Source organism: Brachyistius frenatus, unplaced genomic scaffold (assembly GCF_029030835.1).
Source record: "Brachyistius frenatus isolate BFR_SWC_R1_liver_20210118 unplaced genomic scaffold, ASM2903083v1 Contig_4, whole genome shotgun sequence".
Classification (NCBI taxonomy): domain Eukaryota; kingdom Metazoa; phylum Chordata; class Actinopteri; family Embiotocidae; genus Brachyistius; species Brachyistius frenatus.
This window is the reverse complement of record NW_027210603.1, coordinates 7,338,372-7,358,536: the sequence shown is the minus strand read 5'-3', so window position 1 is coordinate 7,358,536 and position 20,165 is coordinate 7,338,372. Positions and strand designations below refer to the sequence as shown.

At 41.0% G+C, this 20,165-nt stretch overlaps 1 protein-coding gene across 2 annotated transcripts in view; it reads left to right on the top strand.

Annotated features, from left to right (window-relative positions):
• Positions 1–20,165, top strand: part of cdh4 (cadherin 4, type 1, R-cadherin (retinal)) — a 195,328-nt gene that overhangs the window by 168,628 nt on the left and 6,535 nt on the right. The window contains exons 9-12 of one of the 2 annotated variants that reach the window (XM_069713535.1): positions 7,211–7,348; positions 12,568–12,753; positions 13,060–13,313; positions 16,548–16,699. In XM_069713535.1, the coding sequence (XP_069569636.1) occupies positions 7,211–7,348; positions 12,568–12,753; positions 13,060–13,313; positions 16,548–16,699 (730 nt within the window). The remainder of the gene's footprint in view (positions 1–7,210; positions 7,349–12,567; positions 12,754–13,059; positions 13,314–16,547; positions 16,700–20,165) is intronic. The other variant, XM_069713545.1, reaches the window with a different exon arrangement.

The following is a 20,165-nucleotide window of genomic DNA, read 5'->3' as shown; positions in this document are numbered from 1 at the left end:
ATCCAGCACCTCTCTGCTGGTGAGGTCACAGGAGTGTTCATTTCATATTCTTCTTTTGTCTCATCCACTGTTGGTCTGTCTGCTGCTTGCAGTAGTTGTTTTCCAACCCACACACCACCAACACAAACAATCGTCCCTGTTCCATCCTCCATCCTATTCTGCTAATGAAGAAGGTCACAAAGGGTCAACTTTTGTTTATCCCAAGCTGCATCAGGTGAGGCCGTAGTGTTTCATGGCCGACTGTTAATCTTGCAGCCTTTTTCTCACAAAGATACACAAATCTTTCCTTAACTCACTGTGGTGCCAGATTACAAAAAAAAATTGCAACTGGCAATATCAGGAAAACATTCTAATTCATATGCCGTCATTTTGACGATAATCTCATTCTCGTAACTTAGTTGGCTGATTTTATTGCCGAAATAAAAGCCCCATTGAGTGTGTCTCATAATGTTTATATTCTGAGAAGTCGCACTGGTCCCTCTCGGCACTAAACCTGGCTAGGCAGCACTTTGGAAGTTAAAATGGGATTCTATCAACAGTTAAGCGAGCTCATTTAGAGAATAATTACGGTTGAAATCTCAAGAACAGAACCAGGTTTTGATAACAGAAGAAACAATACATCAATGCTCCTTCCTTATCCAAATGTTATATGTAGCTGGCATGGCATGATAGTGTGGCACATTTGAGGGACAATATAAATGAGTCTCGTGAATGCGGGCCAGGTCTGTGTCCCTGTTTCCAGCCTGGCCCAGGCAGCAGCAGTAGCAACTGATGTGAGTGAGGGAAAGCTCATTAATCTGGACACATCAAGCCAGGCACAGTCCCACCTGCCTGTGATCCTCCCACTAAAACTGGGACACGCCTGGGAGTTCACCCACCTGCTGTCAAGGTCATCAACACAAACAAGCACAGACACACGGGCACCTGTGCACACGCGCGTATGTTGTTTGTACGCAGTAAAGCTCATGTAGAGTAAGGAGGAGCGACAAACAGGAAGAATACGATCCCAGGTGTCACACTGGATCTTTGCAGTCGGATGCGGTATACACATGATGTTATGCAAAAACAGGAGCATTTTTACTGTATTGACAGTGAATACGCAGTATAAAAGACTGTGCATTACACACTGTATGTTCTCTGTCTCTGACATTTCTCATCCACCATGCTGGGATCTAATTAGAGTATTCATGTGCTAATTAAGGGGTGAAGCAGGTTCCCTCGTGTTGAGGAGAACGGGGTAACATAGAGGTTAGCCTGGTATCACTTACCTCTGACACCACAGAACACCAATTATTCTCCCTCACTCCCCACCGTTAACCTTCCACATGCTCTGGCTCACAGGCTAAGAAGCTAACCAACAAGAGTATTTCCTACATCCTAAATTTGAAAGTATATCATGGTTTTAATGTTTTGTTTTGTTTTCTATTTCTATCTGGGTGACTTAATTGATTTAAATCCGCATTGCATTGGGTTTAAGTTAAGGTTTTTACAATTCTGTGTATAAGCTTTAATAAAAGCAGACATTTATATATCAGTCTACAGTAAAAGAGACACATCTAATGAAGTACACCTCTGATGCAGCAGGTAACAGCTTGAGACATGTCAGACTGCCACAGCTGGCATGGACAGTCTCCCTTTGTGCCCTCTCTCCATGGCAGCAGTTCCACTGGCAGGCAGAGCTGTTGTCTTTCATTACCCCAGGCTGTCTCAATCTCTCATGAGCCCTGGTTTGGAACGGTCTGGTGTGGCATGGTGTGGTGCTACCCGGTGCCAGGCCGTCCCCAGGGCTGATGCCAGCTCTACGTTGGACCGTCTCACCGTTGATTAGGACATCGCTTGGACTGTCTCAAGGACATGAGTGCCCACAGCCCGGCTCTGTTAGGATCTGCGGAGCCTGACTGGGGATAAAGGCTGATAGCCGGCATCCTAAATGGGCCTGGGGCTGTATTGTCTCAGAGATGCTGAGTTATGTTAATTCACCTTCTTGCACCAGAGCTCCAGAAGCCAGACAGCATAGCCATCTGAGGATTGTGAGCTGGTTGCTGAATGAAGAGTATTGATGCATGTAGGTGGATGTTGACTGCTTGTAGCCAACATTAAATCAAAAACATAACCACTCAATATCCACTGTATTATGTGGAGCATGGACCGTGTATTGAAGTGGGCTGTTTTGTCAGTTCTAGATTTCTTGCTTTATCCAAAAGCCTTCATTTAGGCATAATCACATCTGTTACCAATATAATTTGTGTAACGTGTCCACAATTGGTCTCTGGGAGAGAGGAGTGATTTAAAACTAGATTAAGAATATGAGGAGTCAGTTTCTTCAGCATTTTATTCTCTTTTTTTGGGGGGCGGGGGCAGCTCTTAAACTTAAGGGAGAGCCCTGGCCAAATAACAAACCAACCAGGCTTTAGTAGAAATAAAATGATAATTAAACTAGCCAAAAATGCTACTTACTGTCCAAAACTTAACTTATTAACCCCAAAAAAACGGAGAAACGGGGAATTACAGAAAATGTACAGCCATGTGGGTTTTAAAAACAAGAGTAGAAGGTAGTTATAAATATACAAGATGGAATTAACTCAGCTGACATTTCAGAGCAGAATCACTACCTTAATGACAACAACATACAAGACAGCTGTGGACTAAGTCCGGCAAAATAGCATACAAGGCACAAAAACTATGGATGTAAGCAAGCAAAAACAAAATGGCCAAGAGGCACAGAAGTGCAGTCTCTCAGTCTTTATCTACTCACGGATGGACTGCAATTAGATGAGAGGGAACTAGAGCTGAGACCCACGGTGCCTGAGGAGCAACACAGCACAGATAACATATTTTAAAATGTACACATTCACCAACAATAGCTCTGTCTGATATGATTTAGGAGAGGAAATAAAAGTACCAAATGGCCCATATATTAAAGCATATTCATAACATCCCTATTTAGAAGGCATAACAAAATTTCCTCAGAATGTGATCAATTTTAACAGTAATCTGTAAATTAGAGAACTTGTTTCCTCAAGTAACATCAGGCAAGAGATTTTTAACAAAAGCTAATTAATTTCAAGTCCAAATATCCTTTTTCTCATTTTCATTGGATTATATTAAAAAAAAAATGTTTTACCTCCTATCTACTGCTACCTTTCAATTCTCCTGGAAAAGTCAGACTCACGTTAAAGGGGTCATCCACAGTTTTTGAAGGAGTGGCTTCATTTTTCAGCCTTCCTCTCCATACACCAGTTTGGTGAAACACATTGACAACTGCTGGATGGATTGCTGTGAAATTCTTTGCTGATATTCTTGGTCAACAGAGGAGGATAGATGACTGTAGTGATCCCCTGACATTTCCTCTTGCACCACCAGAGGGTCAAAGTTTTTTCTGATCTCATCTATTGGATGTGCATCAGACATTGATAGTTCCAACATGATGTATCCTAATTTTTCATCCTGACTTTTCTACAAGCACTACCATGATGTTGACATTTGTGTTTTTTGGTGGAATGGTTCAACAACATTTGGATGAATTGTCTGCCAAATGTCAGCCTAACAAACTAATGACATTTCCATCACCCTCAGCTCAACATTACTTTGTGTTTAGTGCTAATTAACACATGTAAGAATGTTAACAGGTCTCTTGTTCTATTGCAACTAGTTTGCGTGACCAAATTGCCTCTCCTATTTGTGTTTATTAATGAGAGAAGACACTTAACATGATCTGCTGTTGTAGAACACAAAGTGTGTGTTGTGGGCTGGCTTTTCCCTTCCCATGTGTTTGTGACATGTGGAAGCCAGCAAGTTCATGCTCATATTTGCGTAATCATGTCTTGAGTATTGTATTGTAATGCTCAGTTGGATGATTAATTAAACCCCTTTCCCATTCCCCATGGTTTACTCTGGAAGCTTTATTCATTTGTGACTCACAGCTTGTATTTATCCATTATGTGACTGAGCTGTGTGCGTAAATGTGGAGGTGTATCTAATCAAGTGGATTCAGAGTTCATATCTCAGATTTACCTACGTATCTGAGTCAATGTCTCTACAATGGGATTCAGAGAGCTTTCAGAGACTGTCTGCTGCTGACAGTGAGTCTCCGCTGGCTTGTGTTCTCTTCAAACCAGCGTTGAGCTGTTTCTGTCCTTAACCCAATGAGAGACATCCCTGCAAGGGATGAAGAGAGGTATAGATGATGAAGATGGAGACCAAACAGACTTTCCTGCATATTTTACTAATCTGGAAAAGATGTAAAAATAGAGAATAACTGTGTAGACGCAGACTGTATTTCACTGAGTTCCCCTAGCTCCACTTGTAACTATGGATAGCTCAGATTTCCATTGGCAATAAAAAAAAATTAAAAAAAAGTGTAACTGAACTGAAACAAATTGAACTGGACTGAACTCAACTAAAATCTAATGGGATGGAATAAAACAGCATCAAATCAGATCGAGTAAATTTAATTGAAATGATTTCAGCTGAAATGAATTGCATCTTAGGGGTCACTGATACCGAGGGTCACAGACAGAGAGCGTAGTCAAAAGAAGAAGGGAGCTGCTTGCTCCAGTTTTAACCGAGCACTGGGCCAGCTGAGACAGATTGTAAGTGACAAGCTAATGACCGTGGCCAGTAGGAGCACGGTAAGCCGGAACACAATCCACAACCGACACAAGTAAAGAGCACGTCCTTCACTCTTCTGGTCTCCTCCTCTTTACCCTCTTTGAGTGGTCCTTCCCAGCACGCCGAGTGAAAATGCGCACTCAGCAATGAATTCACCACTGCACGTGTTGCCAAAAAAAAACACTCGTCTCCATTTGATTGTTCCACATTGCCTTACCAGCTCAGACCATCATTTCCCTGCTTTGTTCTTGCTAACAAAGTCCCATTGGAGCTGAAGTGCATTTGCTTAGCAGGAGCTAGTGTTTTCCACCTGTCCTCTTGGCTTCTTGGCTTGACATGTTGACTAGCTAATACTGATAGCCTAAAGCCATTTTACTTTCTCTTTCTTCAGTCTCCTGGATGGTGAACTACCTAATTTGGTCCCAGTGAAAAAGGGATTGGCTTTTATTGTTGGCAGAGCTATGTGTGCAGGTATTTCTGGCCTCTGATGGCTTTCAGATTCTGCAAATTAAGTCTGTGACACTCGAGGGCAATGAGGGAGTCAGGTCTGTTGTTGTTGGTTGTGAGACAAGCGGTTGTATACTTCCTGCCAGTACTGAATTCCAATCCAACAAGAAGATTTTCTGTTCATCACTTCTATATAGGACTCATTAGAGAGCCTTTTACTGGCTTGTTTGGTTAGCCACTTTTGGACAGCAGAGTGTGCTTGGCTGTGTGTGAATTTGGTGTGCCTGTGGACATGCTGTGTTTATATCACGTGTATCTAAGTGTTTCACCTGTTCCCACTCACTGGAGCTTTAGCGGATGTGTATGTATACACTAGAAGTACCATGAACTCACAACTACTCTCAGATGAGTGATATAACCCTGCAGGGTAAGACGCATCAGCTACATCCCGTATTGTGTGAGAGCTCCACCTGCTGGCTCAGCTTCGCTCATTTCTCTTTACCTGACCAAACGAAGAGGCGTCCATCAAAGCTCGAGCCTATTAGCTTCCTACAGCCATCTGGTGCTATTTCTAGATTGATGTATGTGACTGGATCTAAATGAGTCTGCAGAGAGACACATTCAGTGGAGGCTCTATTTACTGAAGCGCTCTATGAGTGGGGATGGTATTGATATTTCATTATGAGTCTAATAAAGGGCAGCCAGTATTGAGTTTTCATTAATAGGGTTGGTTTGGTGCAGATTAACATGTCTATGCTCTTCATAATGACTTGGAGAGATGCTAAATGACTCCAGCTAGGTGTTTTAACTGGCCTCAATGCTTTGACTGATCTAACAATCAACTGCATCCTTCACGACTGAAAAAGGAGTGGGAGGGAGAGAGGGGGATGTAGAGATACCCAGAAACTGGTACAGAGACAGAAAGAGAAAAGACAGAAGGAGAATACTGAGCAACCAAGATTTAATGACAAAGATGGCAAGACTTCAAAAGGTGCACAGAATGTGTTAACAAAGAACATACAATAAACCAGAGGGGAAAAAGACCTGACTCAAAAAACAAAAACCCACAAAGAAGCTGCCTTCTATACTGTAAGCATTAAGTACCCCGGCAATAAATACAAGACCAGATTTGTTCTTTTTCCTCCAAGCACAAGTGTCACCTGCCACCATGTCATTATAAAGCGTGACCTCAGCGAAATATGGAAAAGTTAGCCGAGTAACAAGCAAGCATCGGTAGAATGCATTGTGGATGTTCAGCAAGGCAGTAGGCCCTGTGCATCGAACAGTGGCCTGTCCTTGACGTCTATTCTCTCTCACTCTGTTTTTTTGCTCTGACACAATGGAGGCCTCAGCCAAATGGATTAATGGGAAGAGAAAGAAACCACAAAGCAGAGAGGCTTATATACTGTCGAGATGGAAAAATACACGCACACTCGCACACATGCACACAGACCTCTTCCCAGTGGTGAGTCTGGGGATAGGCTGAACTTTCAGCACCATGGACAGCGTCACTGGAATGAGGATTCTCTGTTTCTTTGTTTTACATGCTTTTTCCATCAGTTGTGTCCAAACAAAACTTAATGTTTGAATTTTATTCTGGTCATGGCATTGTAATATTACAGTCTGTACTGCAGTACACTCCAGAGCGACACCTCCTCACTGTAACTGCACTAAATAAGGCCCGTTCACCTCCTGGTATTAGCCAAAGCACCGTGGCGCATCTTAATGTGACGGCACCTCCATTAAAATGAGTGATGATCCAAGTCTGTTCCCACAGCGCAAAGCCAAGACTTTTAGGAAATAATGGATGGGCCTTTTACCAGCACATTGCTCCCTCTCTGCAACTTTGTGTACATTTGTTTGTGTTTGTGCGTGTGTGCTGTTCACTATGTTTTATTGAGCACGTAAGGTATTCTCACACACTCCAGTTACTCGCGTGTTTCACTTATTAAAAAAAAAAGGAAATATAAGTATGCATGTCTGGAAGTTGGAGAAATTTTCACTCATGCATTCACTTATTTATTAATTATGACTCCTTTTGTCATTGTCATATGGAAAATAATACCTGTTTGTTGATGTGAGCCCTGTGTTCGTTTGTATCAGGATTTGAAATCACTCAGTACTGTTTCTGTTTTTCTTCTTCTTTCTACAGAAAGTGTCACAGTACACTATTATTGTCCAGGCCACCGACATGGAGGGCAACCTGAACTTTGGACTCTCCAACACGGCTACAGCTCTTATTTCTATTACTGACATCAACGACAATCCTCCAGAACTGACAGTCAGGACAGTGAGTTTGATTTTGACTCCTCTTTAATATATATTGTTTTCTGTTAAAAAGGAATGTGTAAGTGCCGTTTAACTTATTTTGGGAGAGGAGGAGATGGTTGTTTGAGAGATTTATTGTTTAGTGTTTGTGTGGAAATAATTTTGTTGTCTTTGGCCCTAAGCTGAAAACAACAGTCCTATCTCTGTATCGTGCCTTATTTTCTCATCAAACTTTGCAGCCTGTTCCTGTTTCAGCCATTTGATGTTTGCTAGAAATATTTATTTAACAGCTTTTTATTTCAAAACATTATTGTCAGCATTTTATTATATTTGTTGTACACGTGATATACTATTTTGAGATATTGGAGGATAGTATTGCATCTTTTTTTATATGAAAGGGGGCGGAAATAAATTCACAAAATTCACTCAGCCCTCAGCACCACTAGAAAATAATGTATGTTTAAACTGCACCAAACAGTTTCACCTTCAGGCTTGACCCTATAAGTATCATTTCAACAATTGCTTATTTAGTTGCCATGCTATTCCATAGAGCTATTATTGTCCAAATAGCAAAGGCTATAGTACATTATTATTAAGCAGGATACACTGGCCTCAAAATCAAAGCTTGGATTCAGATAATAAGAGAAAATGCATTATCTTGTCGATGGCAAAGACAACAATCATGTAATATTATCTCTGTTAAAACCTGTTTGCAGAGAACACATGAGGAGGAATGCAAATACAACAACTGACAAATATGTGGGATAAATACAGACATATGAGTGAAAGATAAAGAAGCACTGTGTTAAACACAACATGTAAAAAATCAGGAAAAGATACAAATCAAGCTGAGTTTCCTTCACCGGCAGTTGGGCCGCTTTTCTCTAGCGATCTGTGTGCGGTTAGATGCGGAGATGCTTGGTTTAGAGTTTTGTTTGAGAGTGAGAATGACCTAAAGAATGGTTAATAATGAGGAAATGTGCCTCTTCATCTCCAACTTGTAGTCCGTATTCTCAGCCTGGCCAAAGAACAGAAACCTAATGCTGACCACAGTCTGGTAGGGTTGTGGCTGCTTTTTATGTTAGTGTTTAAATTTCTAAGAATCCAAAGAGAGACAGATGCTGTTTGCAGAAAAGCTTGGAGGCAGAGCGAGCAGTGTGTCAGTGTCACACACTGTGATCCCTGTCTCCTCGGCGGGGCCGTTGTCAGCATGCGCGCCAGTACAGTTCCAGCCGCATGCTCTGATAAGAGCTCCCCAGCTGTCAGAGGTAGCGCTCAATGAACAAGGCTGCTGCTCTGCTCAGAACTGGTCCTCAGCCCCCTCTGTGGACCAGGGTCCCCCCCACCAGCATATGTACATGCATATCCATACTGTATATATTCTCAGTGAAACTGTGATAACGTTTGTCATGACTACCTCATTAGAGACTGCGCAAAAATTATAGAGTGGGAGGAGGAGGCAGAAATGATGGCAGGTTATTCAATTTGTTTTGATTTGCTGGAGGGAGAGCACAGTCTGGCTTTTAACTTTTTCTCATCCTCATCATTTTAGCCCCCCTCCCCTCCCCCCCACCCACACACACACACACACACACACACACACACACACACACACACACACACACACACACACACACACACACACACACACACACACACACACACACACACACACACATACGCAAGGTGCTCCCTGCCTTCATTTGCAACACCCCTGCAAAAAAAAGGATTAATTCACCATATTTCGGTGGTTGACTCAAATGAGTAAAAGTGAATGAAAAGTGGTTATTGTTATATACTCTTCACTCAAACAGCCGCACAATCTCACATTAACATCCACTGCAAATAATTTTTTTCCACCATATGCCGTTTCCTCTGCTTTGTCAATCTCTACTGCTTGTTTTGCTTCCCACACAAGCAACGAGACTTGGAGCAGTTTTGTAATTATTTGTGTATGACAGACGCGAGAAGAATTCATTGCTCTCTGTGGGAGGAACAGGGAAAACATAAGCATGTTAATTAAGTGAAATTGCTTGCGGGGGTGTTAACCGAGCTGATATAGTGCATCTAATTTAAACAACAAAAGCCAAATGTTTAATTCATTTCACCGCATGGGCCTGAATGTGTCATGTTACTGCTATGTTCATCGTTATGTGATAAAATAAAAGACAATGGTACTGCCACAGTCTGTCCAACCAAACTATTCAATCAAGTGTATCACACTCCTCTAATTCTAGTTCTTTGGCATCAACTCATCAATGATGAGGAGCAGAAGCGCTACTTGTGGTGGTGAAAACATGAACTTGCAGACATGCGAGCTGAAAGACGTGAATAGGCTGATATATATGATAATTCACCTGTAGATTTTCGGCTCCTGAACTACTGAAAGAGTTGGAGTGTAAGAGATTATCCACATCCACCGTTTTCCTCTGCTTCCCATGCTGTGGCTTTCATTAGTGTTTAGAGTAGAGTAGACGCAGGCTTGATATTCTCTTTAGCATTAAAACTGGGGTTGAGTCTTTATCACACCGTTGTGAAGACATAACAGCCCTTTTACGTGGACCGATGTTAGTCTCTAGGAGTCTGCTTTAGGTCATTTAGTCCCACATAATGTTTTCATCTCTATTTGGCGTTAGGTTCAGCACACCATGAAGGAAAGGACGAGTTGTCATATTGCGGAGCTCTACCTTTGCCATCTAAAATGGAACATTTTCATTTACTTAGTTTTCAGTAGGTGGTGGATTTCACCTTCTGTGGACTTTCTAAAGAAATTGAAGGTGCATGCAGCCTTACATATTTCCTTTCCTTAGTTGCTGCACAAATGTTTGAAGACTAAAAAAAAGTGTTAGAGAAAAAAAAGGAAGGTATAGCGATATAGAGACGATGCTTTAATGGCGGCTGACAGCAAGCGTAAGGAAAGTCATTTTGTCTCCACGGACAACAGCTGTTGGCCTGGGATGCTTCATCTTTATTAATTGCTTGTGCGCCCAATTTTTTTCAAAAAAATAAATATTATGATATTACTGTGTAAGCGACACTAATGATTCAGGTCATTAACGTTATGATAGTTTTGTACTTATGCCACTTTTTGGCTATGTTTTTAGCCATATTCAGTACACGTGCACCCGAATCTACTCAACACTGACTCTGCTGGTGACTGAAAGCTGTTGTGAGCTGAGCCAAGGTACACAATACCTTACTTGTTAAAAGCTTATTGAATGACTATGACAACAGAGAGATATGAGAATCACAGTGTGATTGTTGTGACAATAATGCTGCTGAGCTATTAGCCTCATAAACACTGCTTGTACTGACTTAGTTTTGTGCTGAACTGAACGTTTTGACCGTCTCAGTCATTTGAACAGTGATGCATTCACTTACAGTTGTATGTTCTGAAGTGCTTTGAAACTGTGATGCGATCACTTAGTTTAAAAAACAGTGAGTAAACTGCATAGGCAGTAACTATGAATTTCTGAAAACACCTCTAGGCATTGTAGCATTCATGTCCATTGCTTCACTGTCATTTGTAGTCACAGCGGCTGCTGTTATACAGTCTCGCTTTAAAACAACAAAGTCCCAGCTTGACAAAAAAAGATTTCGTATAATATAATGTTGATTTAAACATAAATTTTCATATAAAAAGCCTTACATGTGTGGGAGTTGTTTTGATTCTCTACAAAACTATTGTTCCCAAATGTTGCTGAGGGAGCTCACACTGTTCGTCAACAAAATATGAATGTGTAAACAGGAAAAGCAGGTGAAGGTTGTACATAAATCCCTTTGATGCCAGAATTGGTAGTACTGACAAGACCTTTTGTGACAAACTAAAGTGTTATAACTTCTTTCCTGACAACTCCTTTAGAGGTTCCGAGTCTGTGTCTCTAGTGGCTTATCAGTGGGTCCACATTGCATTTTAAAGAGTGGCCATTTTGGAAGGGCCCTCCTCTACAGTCAGCACCATTGTGTATGCCAAGAGAGCATACTCCATTTGGCCATCTGACAGGGCGGCCAAACAAGCTTGGAAGGTCTGTGGTGGTGTTTATGCTACAGCTTGGGGTGAAAATGAAATGGAGGAGCTCATACACCAGGGACTGAGAGTGCATATTTAATTTGTTGTGTGCTTATCAGCCCGGCAGGGGGACAGAAGAAGAGGAGGCGCGGAGGGTGGGCGGGGGGAAGGGTGGAAAAGGAAGAGAGGAATCGGGTGGTTTGGATGCCGCTTCAATCCCACGATGATGAAGCCATTAAAGTGAACAGCAGCTGACATACACACACCACAAACAAGTTAGCGCTTCACAAGAGGAAACACGGATTATCATGTGACAATGAGAGCTTTGTACTGCGTGTGTGTGTGTGTGTGTGTGTGTGTGTGTGTGTGTGTGTGTGTGTGTGTGTGTGTGTGTGTGTGTGTGTGTGTGTGTGTGTGTGTGTGTGTGTGTGTGTGTGTGTGTGTGTGTGTGTGTGTGTGTGTGTGTGTGTGTGAAACTACCTTGGAGTGCCCATCCCTCAGTAGCCAGATAAATCCCTATAGAGAGGGACATGTATCCCATTGCACTGTAAATTATTCTTCCAGCTCTGCAGCTGTCACTAAGTTTCCTCTGGAGTTAGTTCAGAGGGGAGTTGTTTCAGATTGCAAAATAATGAAGATCATTAGCCAAAGATTATTCCTACCGTTGCCTTAATTACAGTACTTATCTAATTGCTTATTACGACCGAGATACGGTGAATGCACGGAATCTAAATTATATTTGGGTAAACACATAATTGAACAAATCCATTAGTTCAAATAAAGAGTTCCATACAAGCACACATGGTGTGGAATAAGGGACTGTATTAACATAATAGAAGATATAATTCTCTAATACCCACATTTAAATAAATCTGTCCCATCTTTTTTCTTCTTCTCCTCTCTTTGGAATTGCTACCACTTTCAATTCATGCCTCAATGTAATGAGCATTATTGGCATGACCCCAAAAGCAGTTTGTTTTCATAATAACAATTATTTAAAATGCTAAAAGATGGATGATGGCACAAGCAAATGTTTTAAAATCTCAATAAATCAAGTTATTAATGTGCATTAGCTGACTGTGCGAGCAACATCAGCATAATGTTATCTCTCTCATCTTCCCCTCCTTCCTCTTCCTCCTCCTCCTTCTCCTCATTTTCTGTCTCCTCCTCTTCCTCCTCCTCCTCCTCCTCATCCTCCTCCTCCTCATCCTCTTTCTCCTCTTCCTCTGTAGTTTTCTGGGGAGGTCCCAGAAAATAAGGTGAATGTGGTGGTGACCAACCTGACCGTGGTTGACAGAGATCAACCCCATAGCCCCAACTGGAACGCGGTGTATCGCATTGTCAGTGGAGACCCCTCTGGACACTTCATCATCCGCACCAATCCCATCACAAATGAGGGCATGCTGACAGTGGTCAAGGTAAAAAATGAAGCTGCTCTCTCTCCACGCAGTCCTGATTAATGCACTGACTGCCCGATACTTAGTTCTTTCAAAATGAGAGCAGGCAGTTGTTTTCCATTATTATTCAGCACTGCATCTTGAATGTTTCCACCTGCTGTGAAGTGCCAGATGTTGATGGCTGAGTACTTTGGTCTCACATTGTTTTCTCTGAATTATATGTCATTTCTCAAATTGGAACACAGTTAGAACTAATTCTGTAATCAGCGATGCTTATTTTCCCTTTTAAATCTCATCATCTCTCCTCAATCCTGTCGTTTTATCTAGCCTGTGGATTTTGAGATGAATCGCGCCTTCATGCTGACCGTGGTAGTGTCCAACCAGGCCCACTTGGCCAGCGGCATCCAGTCCTCGCTTCAGTCCACAGCAGGAGTCACCATCTCTGTTCAGGACGTGAATGAGCCACCCGTCTTCCCTGTCAACCCCAAGATGATCCGTTTTGAGGAGGGTGTCCCAGCAGGGACCACTCTAACAGTGTTTGCTGCCCAAGACCCTGATCATTTCATCCACCAGATTGTCAGGTACAGAACTTTAAAGAACACCACATAATGAAATTTTTTTATCTTAAAAGGCTGAAATCCTGAAAAAAAAAAAAAAAAATCTTTAAACCCACAATAACAGAAAAAAACAAATGTTACTAAAAAAGTGACATTAGCAGCTTCCAAACGATATGGAGCCTCATCAGCGTATATTTGAGGCTGTATTCCTAGCCACCTGCCAAAAACAAGTCTAATATACACTTTTGTACTATAGAAAGGAGAACTAGCATTCCTCAGAAGACCAGAGAATACTTGATATTCATGTACAGCAATGTATATAAAATATTTTGTTCACCCCACGTATGTATGTTCCTCTGAATGTTAAGAGTCGCCAGTGTTTAATCAGAGCAGAGCGTTTTTCGCCACAGTTTATGTCTCTTCTGTGACATTCTCAACTGACCCTCCGCCCACATCCCAGTTACCTCCCTGTTGCCAGGCGACTGGTGTGGAGAGGTCACTCTGTAATGAGTTGGACACTGTCTGTCTGCCCTCCTTAGATCCCTATCCTTCCTCCTCATTGATCCTTCCCTCCGTGCCTCCTAACTGGGATGATACAGAGCGGGCGCTACGCCAACCAGGCATCGACCCTATGTGACAGAAACTCCCACATGCCCACAAAGATCCAGTGACAACTTTCCACTCCATCGCCAGCTCCAACGAGAGAGATTGATTTTTTTTAATGTCAGTGAGGCAGCCACTTCCACTGATAAACCCAGTGGAAATGTTACTGAATTGATGGTGAGGGAGGTAGTGAGAGGTATTCTCATATATACACTCCATACACAAGAGAAAGCGATATTCACATCTCAGGTTTCTTCTTCCAAAAAGACATGTCATGCAAACCAAGTCGGCCGAGCTCCTCTGCCCTTTGAAAGAAGTAACTCCTCTTTTACACCCTTTTCTGTCATCCCTCCCTCCCACTCGCTCCCGTTGACCCTGTCACTTTCTTTCTGTCGGTCCACGTGTCTGTTATTGATGAGAGCTCAGAGTTGCTGACTACTCGTCAGCGGCATACCGGCAGGCGCCCAGCTCACGACAGCCTCGTCTCTGCTGCTGCTGCCTCTGTATTCTCTTTAGGTGACCTCGCTTGAACCCCCGAACAATATACACACAAAACACACATAAATACACAAATGTAGACTCATACAGCAGAAGCACACCAACATGCACACCCGCAGAGCATGACTGAAAGGCCTGTGTGTGAGCAGTGGTTTGGAGAGGAGCCAGCTTGTTTTTTTTGTTTTGCTTTTCTCTGAATTTCTTGCCTTTTTTCTCTCTCTGGAGGAAAGCAAAGAAAAGATGATGTGAGGCGAAGCATGTTTGCCAGATGATTTTACTGTTTGATGTGATTTAAGTGGCAGCAAAACCAAATTAATGTGTGTGTGTGTGCGTGTGTGTTTCTTTTTCATGTTTTGGGTTTGAATATTAGTCCTGCAGAGTGGGGACATTTTTGTTGATGTGAGGTCATGTTAGTGGGTTTTCACATATAAATGCCATACTTTATAGAGTTTTGGTGTAGAATTAAAAGTATACTGCAGCAATTTAGAACTGCACTTCTATGAGGTTAGTTACTCACCAGAGACAGATTAAAAAATAATTTTTGAAATTAAGCAGCCCAGGTAAAGATATGCTGATTTGTAGTCATATGTGCAGATTTATATTCAAAACACCGTGGATCCTAAAATGCCTATTCTGCAACATTCTGCAATCCTCAACACGACTTAAATGCAGGCTCCCTGTCAGACCTTTTATGAACAAATTGTTCAATGACGGAAATCCCAAATCGCAGTATATTTAGTATTTTAGAAAGTGTAAAGCCACATAAAAAGTACTGCCAACACCAATCACAGATATAGAGGGTATGGAAATATGTATTATTTAACCATGTTTTACAGCTGGGTTCTGTGAGACCTCACAGAGAATTAAGATGTCTCTTTCTGTTGCAAAGATTGTTAGTAATTCTTTTAAAATTTGAAAAAGTCATAATTATACTCAATTAAAGCTATCTTACTGTACATATATTTGTATCATGATCAAAGAGGGCGCAAGGTCTCTAGGACCCAAAACTGAACATTAAAGGTTAGAGCTTATGATTCTTGTCAGAAAAGAAGTCCTCAGAAGTACAGAAAGACATGTCGCTACACTAGCTGCAAATGATCACAGCAGGAGATGACATCTTGTTGGCACAGGAAGGAGATGAAACTGCCAGGCATGCCATGCAAATACCAAAATCTAGCCTGAAGTGCAACATCACACCTTGACTAACACAGCATGGCAAGTTCTTTAACTGGAAATTATATTTGGCTCTATCTGTTTATTTTTTCAAGAAGTAAACTGTAAAAACACAATGATAATGGGTGTTCTTGTCTGTCACTGTCATTCGGGTGTTTGCTGTGCGTATAAGTCCAGAAGAGAGAGAGTGTGTGTGTGTGTGTGTGTGTGTGTGTGTGTGTGTGTGTGTGTGTGTGTGTGTGTGTGTGTGTGTGTGTGTGTGTGTGTGTGTGTGTGTGTGTGTGTGTGTGTGTGTGTGTGTGTGTGTGTGTGTGTGTGTAGATGGAGGAGGAATTATTTTCTGACAGCCTGAAACACACTCCTTTAATTAAGCCCCGTTTCACCCTCATCACAATGCATGCTTACACAGAAACACGTCTCTGATCTCTCTTTCTCTGCCGGTGTGTCTCACCCTGTTTCCTGTCATTACGGTGACACACTGACCATCTACCTGGTGAACTTCTCCGTGTCCACAATTACATTGATGTCCCCATTACACCTCCACCTCCTCCACCCGAGCTTCTTATCGATGTCAGCTTTGCGAATTTATCAACTGGTGACGCCAATGAGAGTTGTTGTGGCGGATGTGTGGGTACAAAGACCAGTGAAGTTGTTAAAAGCCCTGCATGGCTGTGCTGCATATAGATTCGGGTTTTCATCGGTTTTCGTGCTAATGAGCTGCTGCTATGATAAGCTCGGAGAACATATGTTCCACTCTCCATGTCACTGTAATATCTCAGAGGTGCTTGGCTGGTATTGCTTATTCTGGTAATGAACATTCAACCTGATAAGGGTATTTTACATCAACAAATAGAAGATTCAGAGCTGCTGACGTTCAACTAATTGGAGACTGGGACAGTCATTATGTAAAATATGTACTGTAAGTGCCTTTGAATTTAAACACGTTATCTGTATTTCTCACTGTGTTTCTGTCTACACGTGCAGGTACTCGAAGCTGTCAGACCCAGCGAACTGGCTGAAGATTAACAGGACCAACGGTCAGATCACCACCATGGCCCTGCTGGACCGAGAGTCCATATATGTCAAAAACAACGTGTATGAGGCAACATTCCTGGCATTCGACAATGGTAAGTCTGGTAAGTCAGGGTGACTGTGTATGTTGTGATGATCTGAATAACAGTAGGATGCCAACGTGATGATAGTGGAACATTTTATCCATCCACATGTTACAGCTTTTGTCGTGCTGCTGATTGCTGAGTGTAGAAAGTGTCCATCATTTCACACTTAATTGTTGGACCTTTTTGAGTACACCATCTGGCCACTTAAAGTACACTGTATGTTTCCATACTTGACAGTGTGAACACAATTATGCACTCAAAATAGTAGAAAGTGTTCATCATTATTCCTCATCAGAATCAAAGTACTATAGTCCAGGCAGGCAATGAATGCACCAGTAGTCATTATTAGTCGCAGCATAATCAAATAACGGGATCCTATAGTATAATAATTACGATAGAATTAAAGTTGGATCTGTACCTTTCGGAGAGATGTCTCTCTTGACATAAACAGTGTTGGGTGAGTGCAGAGACGTGGTAGTTGCCTGTAAAGATCGACAAGCAGCCATCAGAATCAAGTCAGGTCAATTTTATTTGCATAACCCAATATCACAGCTTTGCCTCTGGTGGTTTCACAATCTGCAAAGCACTCTCGGTTTAGCTAAGGAAAGAAATTCTCAACAAACCTTGATCAGGCAAAGAAAGATAAGAAGCAAGGAAGGAAGAGCAACTGTTTGTACACAATAGAGCATAGTAAAACAATGTAGACAATCACAATGACAAAATTGTAAGCGTGATGAATATATACCCTATAAGCCATTTACTTCACTCATTACCTCTCATCTCAATTTTAAAGAAAAGTACTACAAGCACTTTCTGTGTTTGATAAAGGCTTCAATTACATTTTATATACTGTAGGTCGACATAAGACGAGATACACAAAATGATATAAGCTCCACTAAACTCATTATAGCAGTGCTGAGGAAGACCTCCTATTTTGCTTATTGTGAAAATCATTTTACGGACCAAAGATACACGGAAACAAGCCAACACTGGTGGATTTTTTTGCAAGGAGTTTATTGTGTTTAATACATCCTACACTCACTACTTTGCTGCCAGATACCCTCCATGAATACAATGTGGGTAAACTGTGAATAATTGTGACATGTTAGTCATATACTGTATTGTATACTGTATATAAAACTACTGCAACCTTCATTGGCCTGTCTCTGACAGAAAAAAGAAAAGAATAATATCTGAAGGTCTTAAGTATCAGCCTCGGCTGCTGCAACAATGTACGAAGATAAAGAACTGAAGCGCTACAAATAGAGATGCTTGCTGTGTGTGTAAGTAGGAGGGACCCAGGTGTTTTTACTCCAGTGAGAAATGAGGGATTGGTTGCCCTGAAGCACACCAACTTAAGCTCAAAGTGTTGACTGCTTATTGATTCTGGAGCCCAGTGTCAACAAGGGGATATATTCCACTTTGATTGAAATTCTCTTTACTTATTCTACTCAAGCGAAGCGTAAGAAGCAACAAAGCACCCAGCCAATCATAACTGACAAGACGGTCGATGGGCCTTGGGGCCCGGGGCAACAGACCTTTACATAGTTGATGCGCCAAGTTACTGTCTGATAGAGAAAAAAAGTTGAAATACAACACTGATGAGCTACTTGGGTAAACTCGGTCTATGCTGCTTCTCATCTGTAATTTAGTTCAGCTTGCTGACAGTTTGTGTGCAGAGAGTCATCAACTGAATATCAAGGCCACAATATGTCACTGTTTGTTCACCAGAACGCATATAGTTTATTCATCTGCCGTATAGGGTTGTGGTGTTATGATAAGTATAGCATCACTGAAGAGTGTAAGTCTGTGTTCCTTTGCTCAAGTAAAATCGTTAAAACTGCAGTATAATATTATTTAACTGCAAGTGAATATCCTGCATCTTACAGTGAAACTACAGTACCGTCAGCAAAATATAGAATAAGACCCTTTTAAAATGACTCACTTTACTATTACATATTTGGCAAATTATTACTGGTTATTGTTATTTCCAATTAATGTATTATTATCATTGTATTATTATCATTCTTCATATTCAGCATTTTGATTATTTCATATGCCACTTGCATACTTTTGCTGTACTATGACATGTATTGTAGAATAAATCCTTATTACAATACACAAAAGTTTATAAAGCACGATATGCAGTAAATATTATAATACTAATTTAATCAGTATGACTTGATCCAGTAAGTGGTTCAGGTGAAGCTAACTCTTAGCTGCGCATCATAAACTACTTTAAGAAATGATCATATATTCAAAGCAACAATGTTTTCTGTTTAAAATCTGAATGTTCAAAGTAATTAGTAGTATACCAAGTAGTTATAGCAGCAGCAATATATATAGTGAAGCCCAAAGGACAATATTCCCCTTTGAAATGTAGAAGAGTGGAAGTATAATGCAGCTAGAAATGGAAATAAGTATCTTGAAAATTTTACTTAAGTATATAAGTGGAAAAAAATTATCATTTGATCATATCTGCTGATTTTATTTGAAAGATTTATCTAGATTTTTCCATACCAGCAAAAAAATAAAAAATAAATCTGTTGCTGTTTCACACTGGAGTCTATTTATCATTTTAACTCTGTCCATATGTCTCTGTCACTCATTTGAACCACATCCCAGTGAAAACAAACACTTTGAAATGAGGGAGATTATCATTAATGAGTCTTAAGCTTATCGGTTTTGTACAACTCACACGCTGCCCAGATTTCTGTCAGTGCTTAAATTTCTTTAAGCTCTGGTAAAGTTCACGGGTTAGATATTTCTCAATGACATCAAATATAAGAGCGAAAACTTTCAAAACGTCACATTATCTGCTTCATTGAATGTGTTTACATGGATGGATACTATCCCGGTTGTGATCCCATTTTTGTGTATTTGCATGTAAACATTGTATCCTGAAGAGATGAACCCAGACAGGACAGCAGAGAAAAGTGGTTCAAACTTTGGTAAAGTTTGTTTTCATATCACAAATGAAAGTGATAGAATGTGAAAAAAAAAAAAAAAAAATTGAGGGCCTTTAGATATTTTTGAGTCACGAGTGTATTGTCATCAACAAAAATACTGAGATACTCTGTGTGCGTTTTTTTTTTAAAGACACCAGTTTACCATTTTAAGTCCAAGAGTTAAATATTTAACCTAGTTGCACACATTTTCACTTGTTTTGAAGTTGGAACGACTTGAGACAGACCAGCAACACAACTTCAGGATTACTTGGCTATTTGAAAACAAGCAGTGCAACTTCAAAAAAAATAAGGCACTTGTTCCCAGCATTATGTTGAACAGAATCAGTAGAAAGAGTGGCAGGAAAATAATGTGTCAGTCAGTAAAAGATCACTCCAGTTATGGTGTGTTCTGTAATCAAAGCACATTAAAGGGTTTTGCTGTTAACAGTACTTACATCAAAAGTGTTTCTTCAAGCCTGATTTAGTTCTGTTCTTGTCCAGCAATCAGAAGAAGGCCTGAATAAGTTATGATGAGG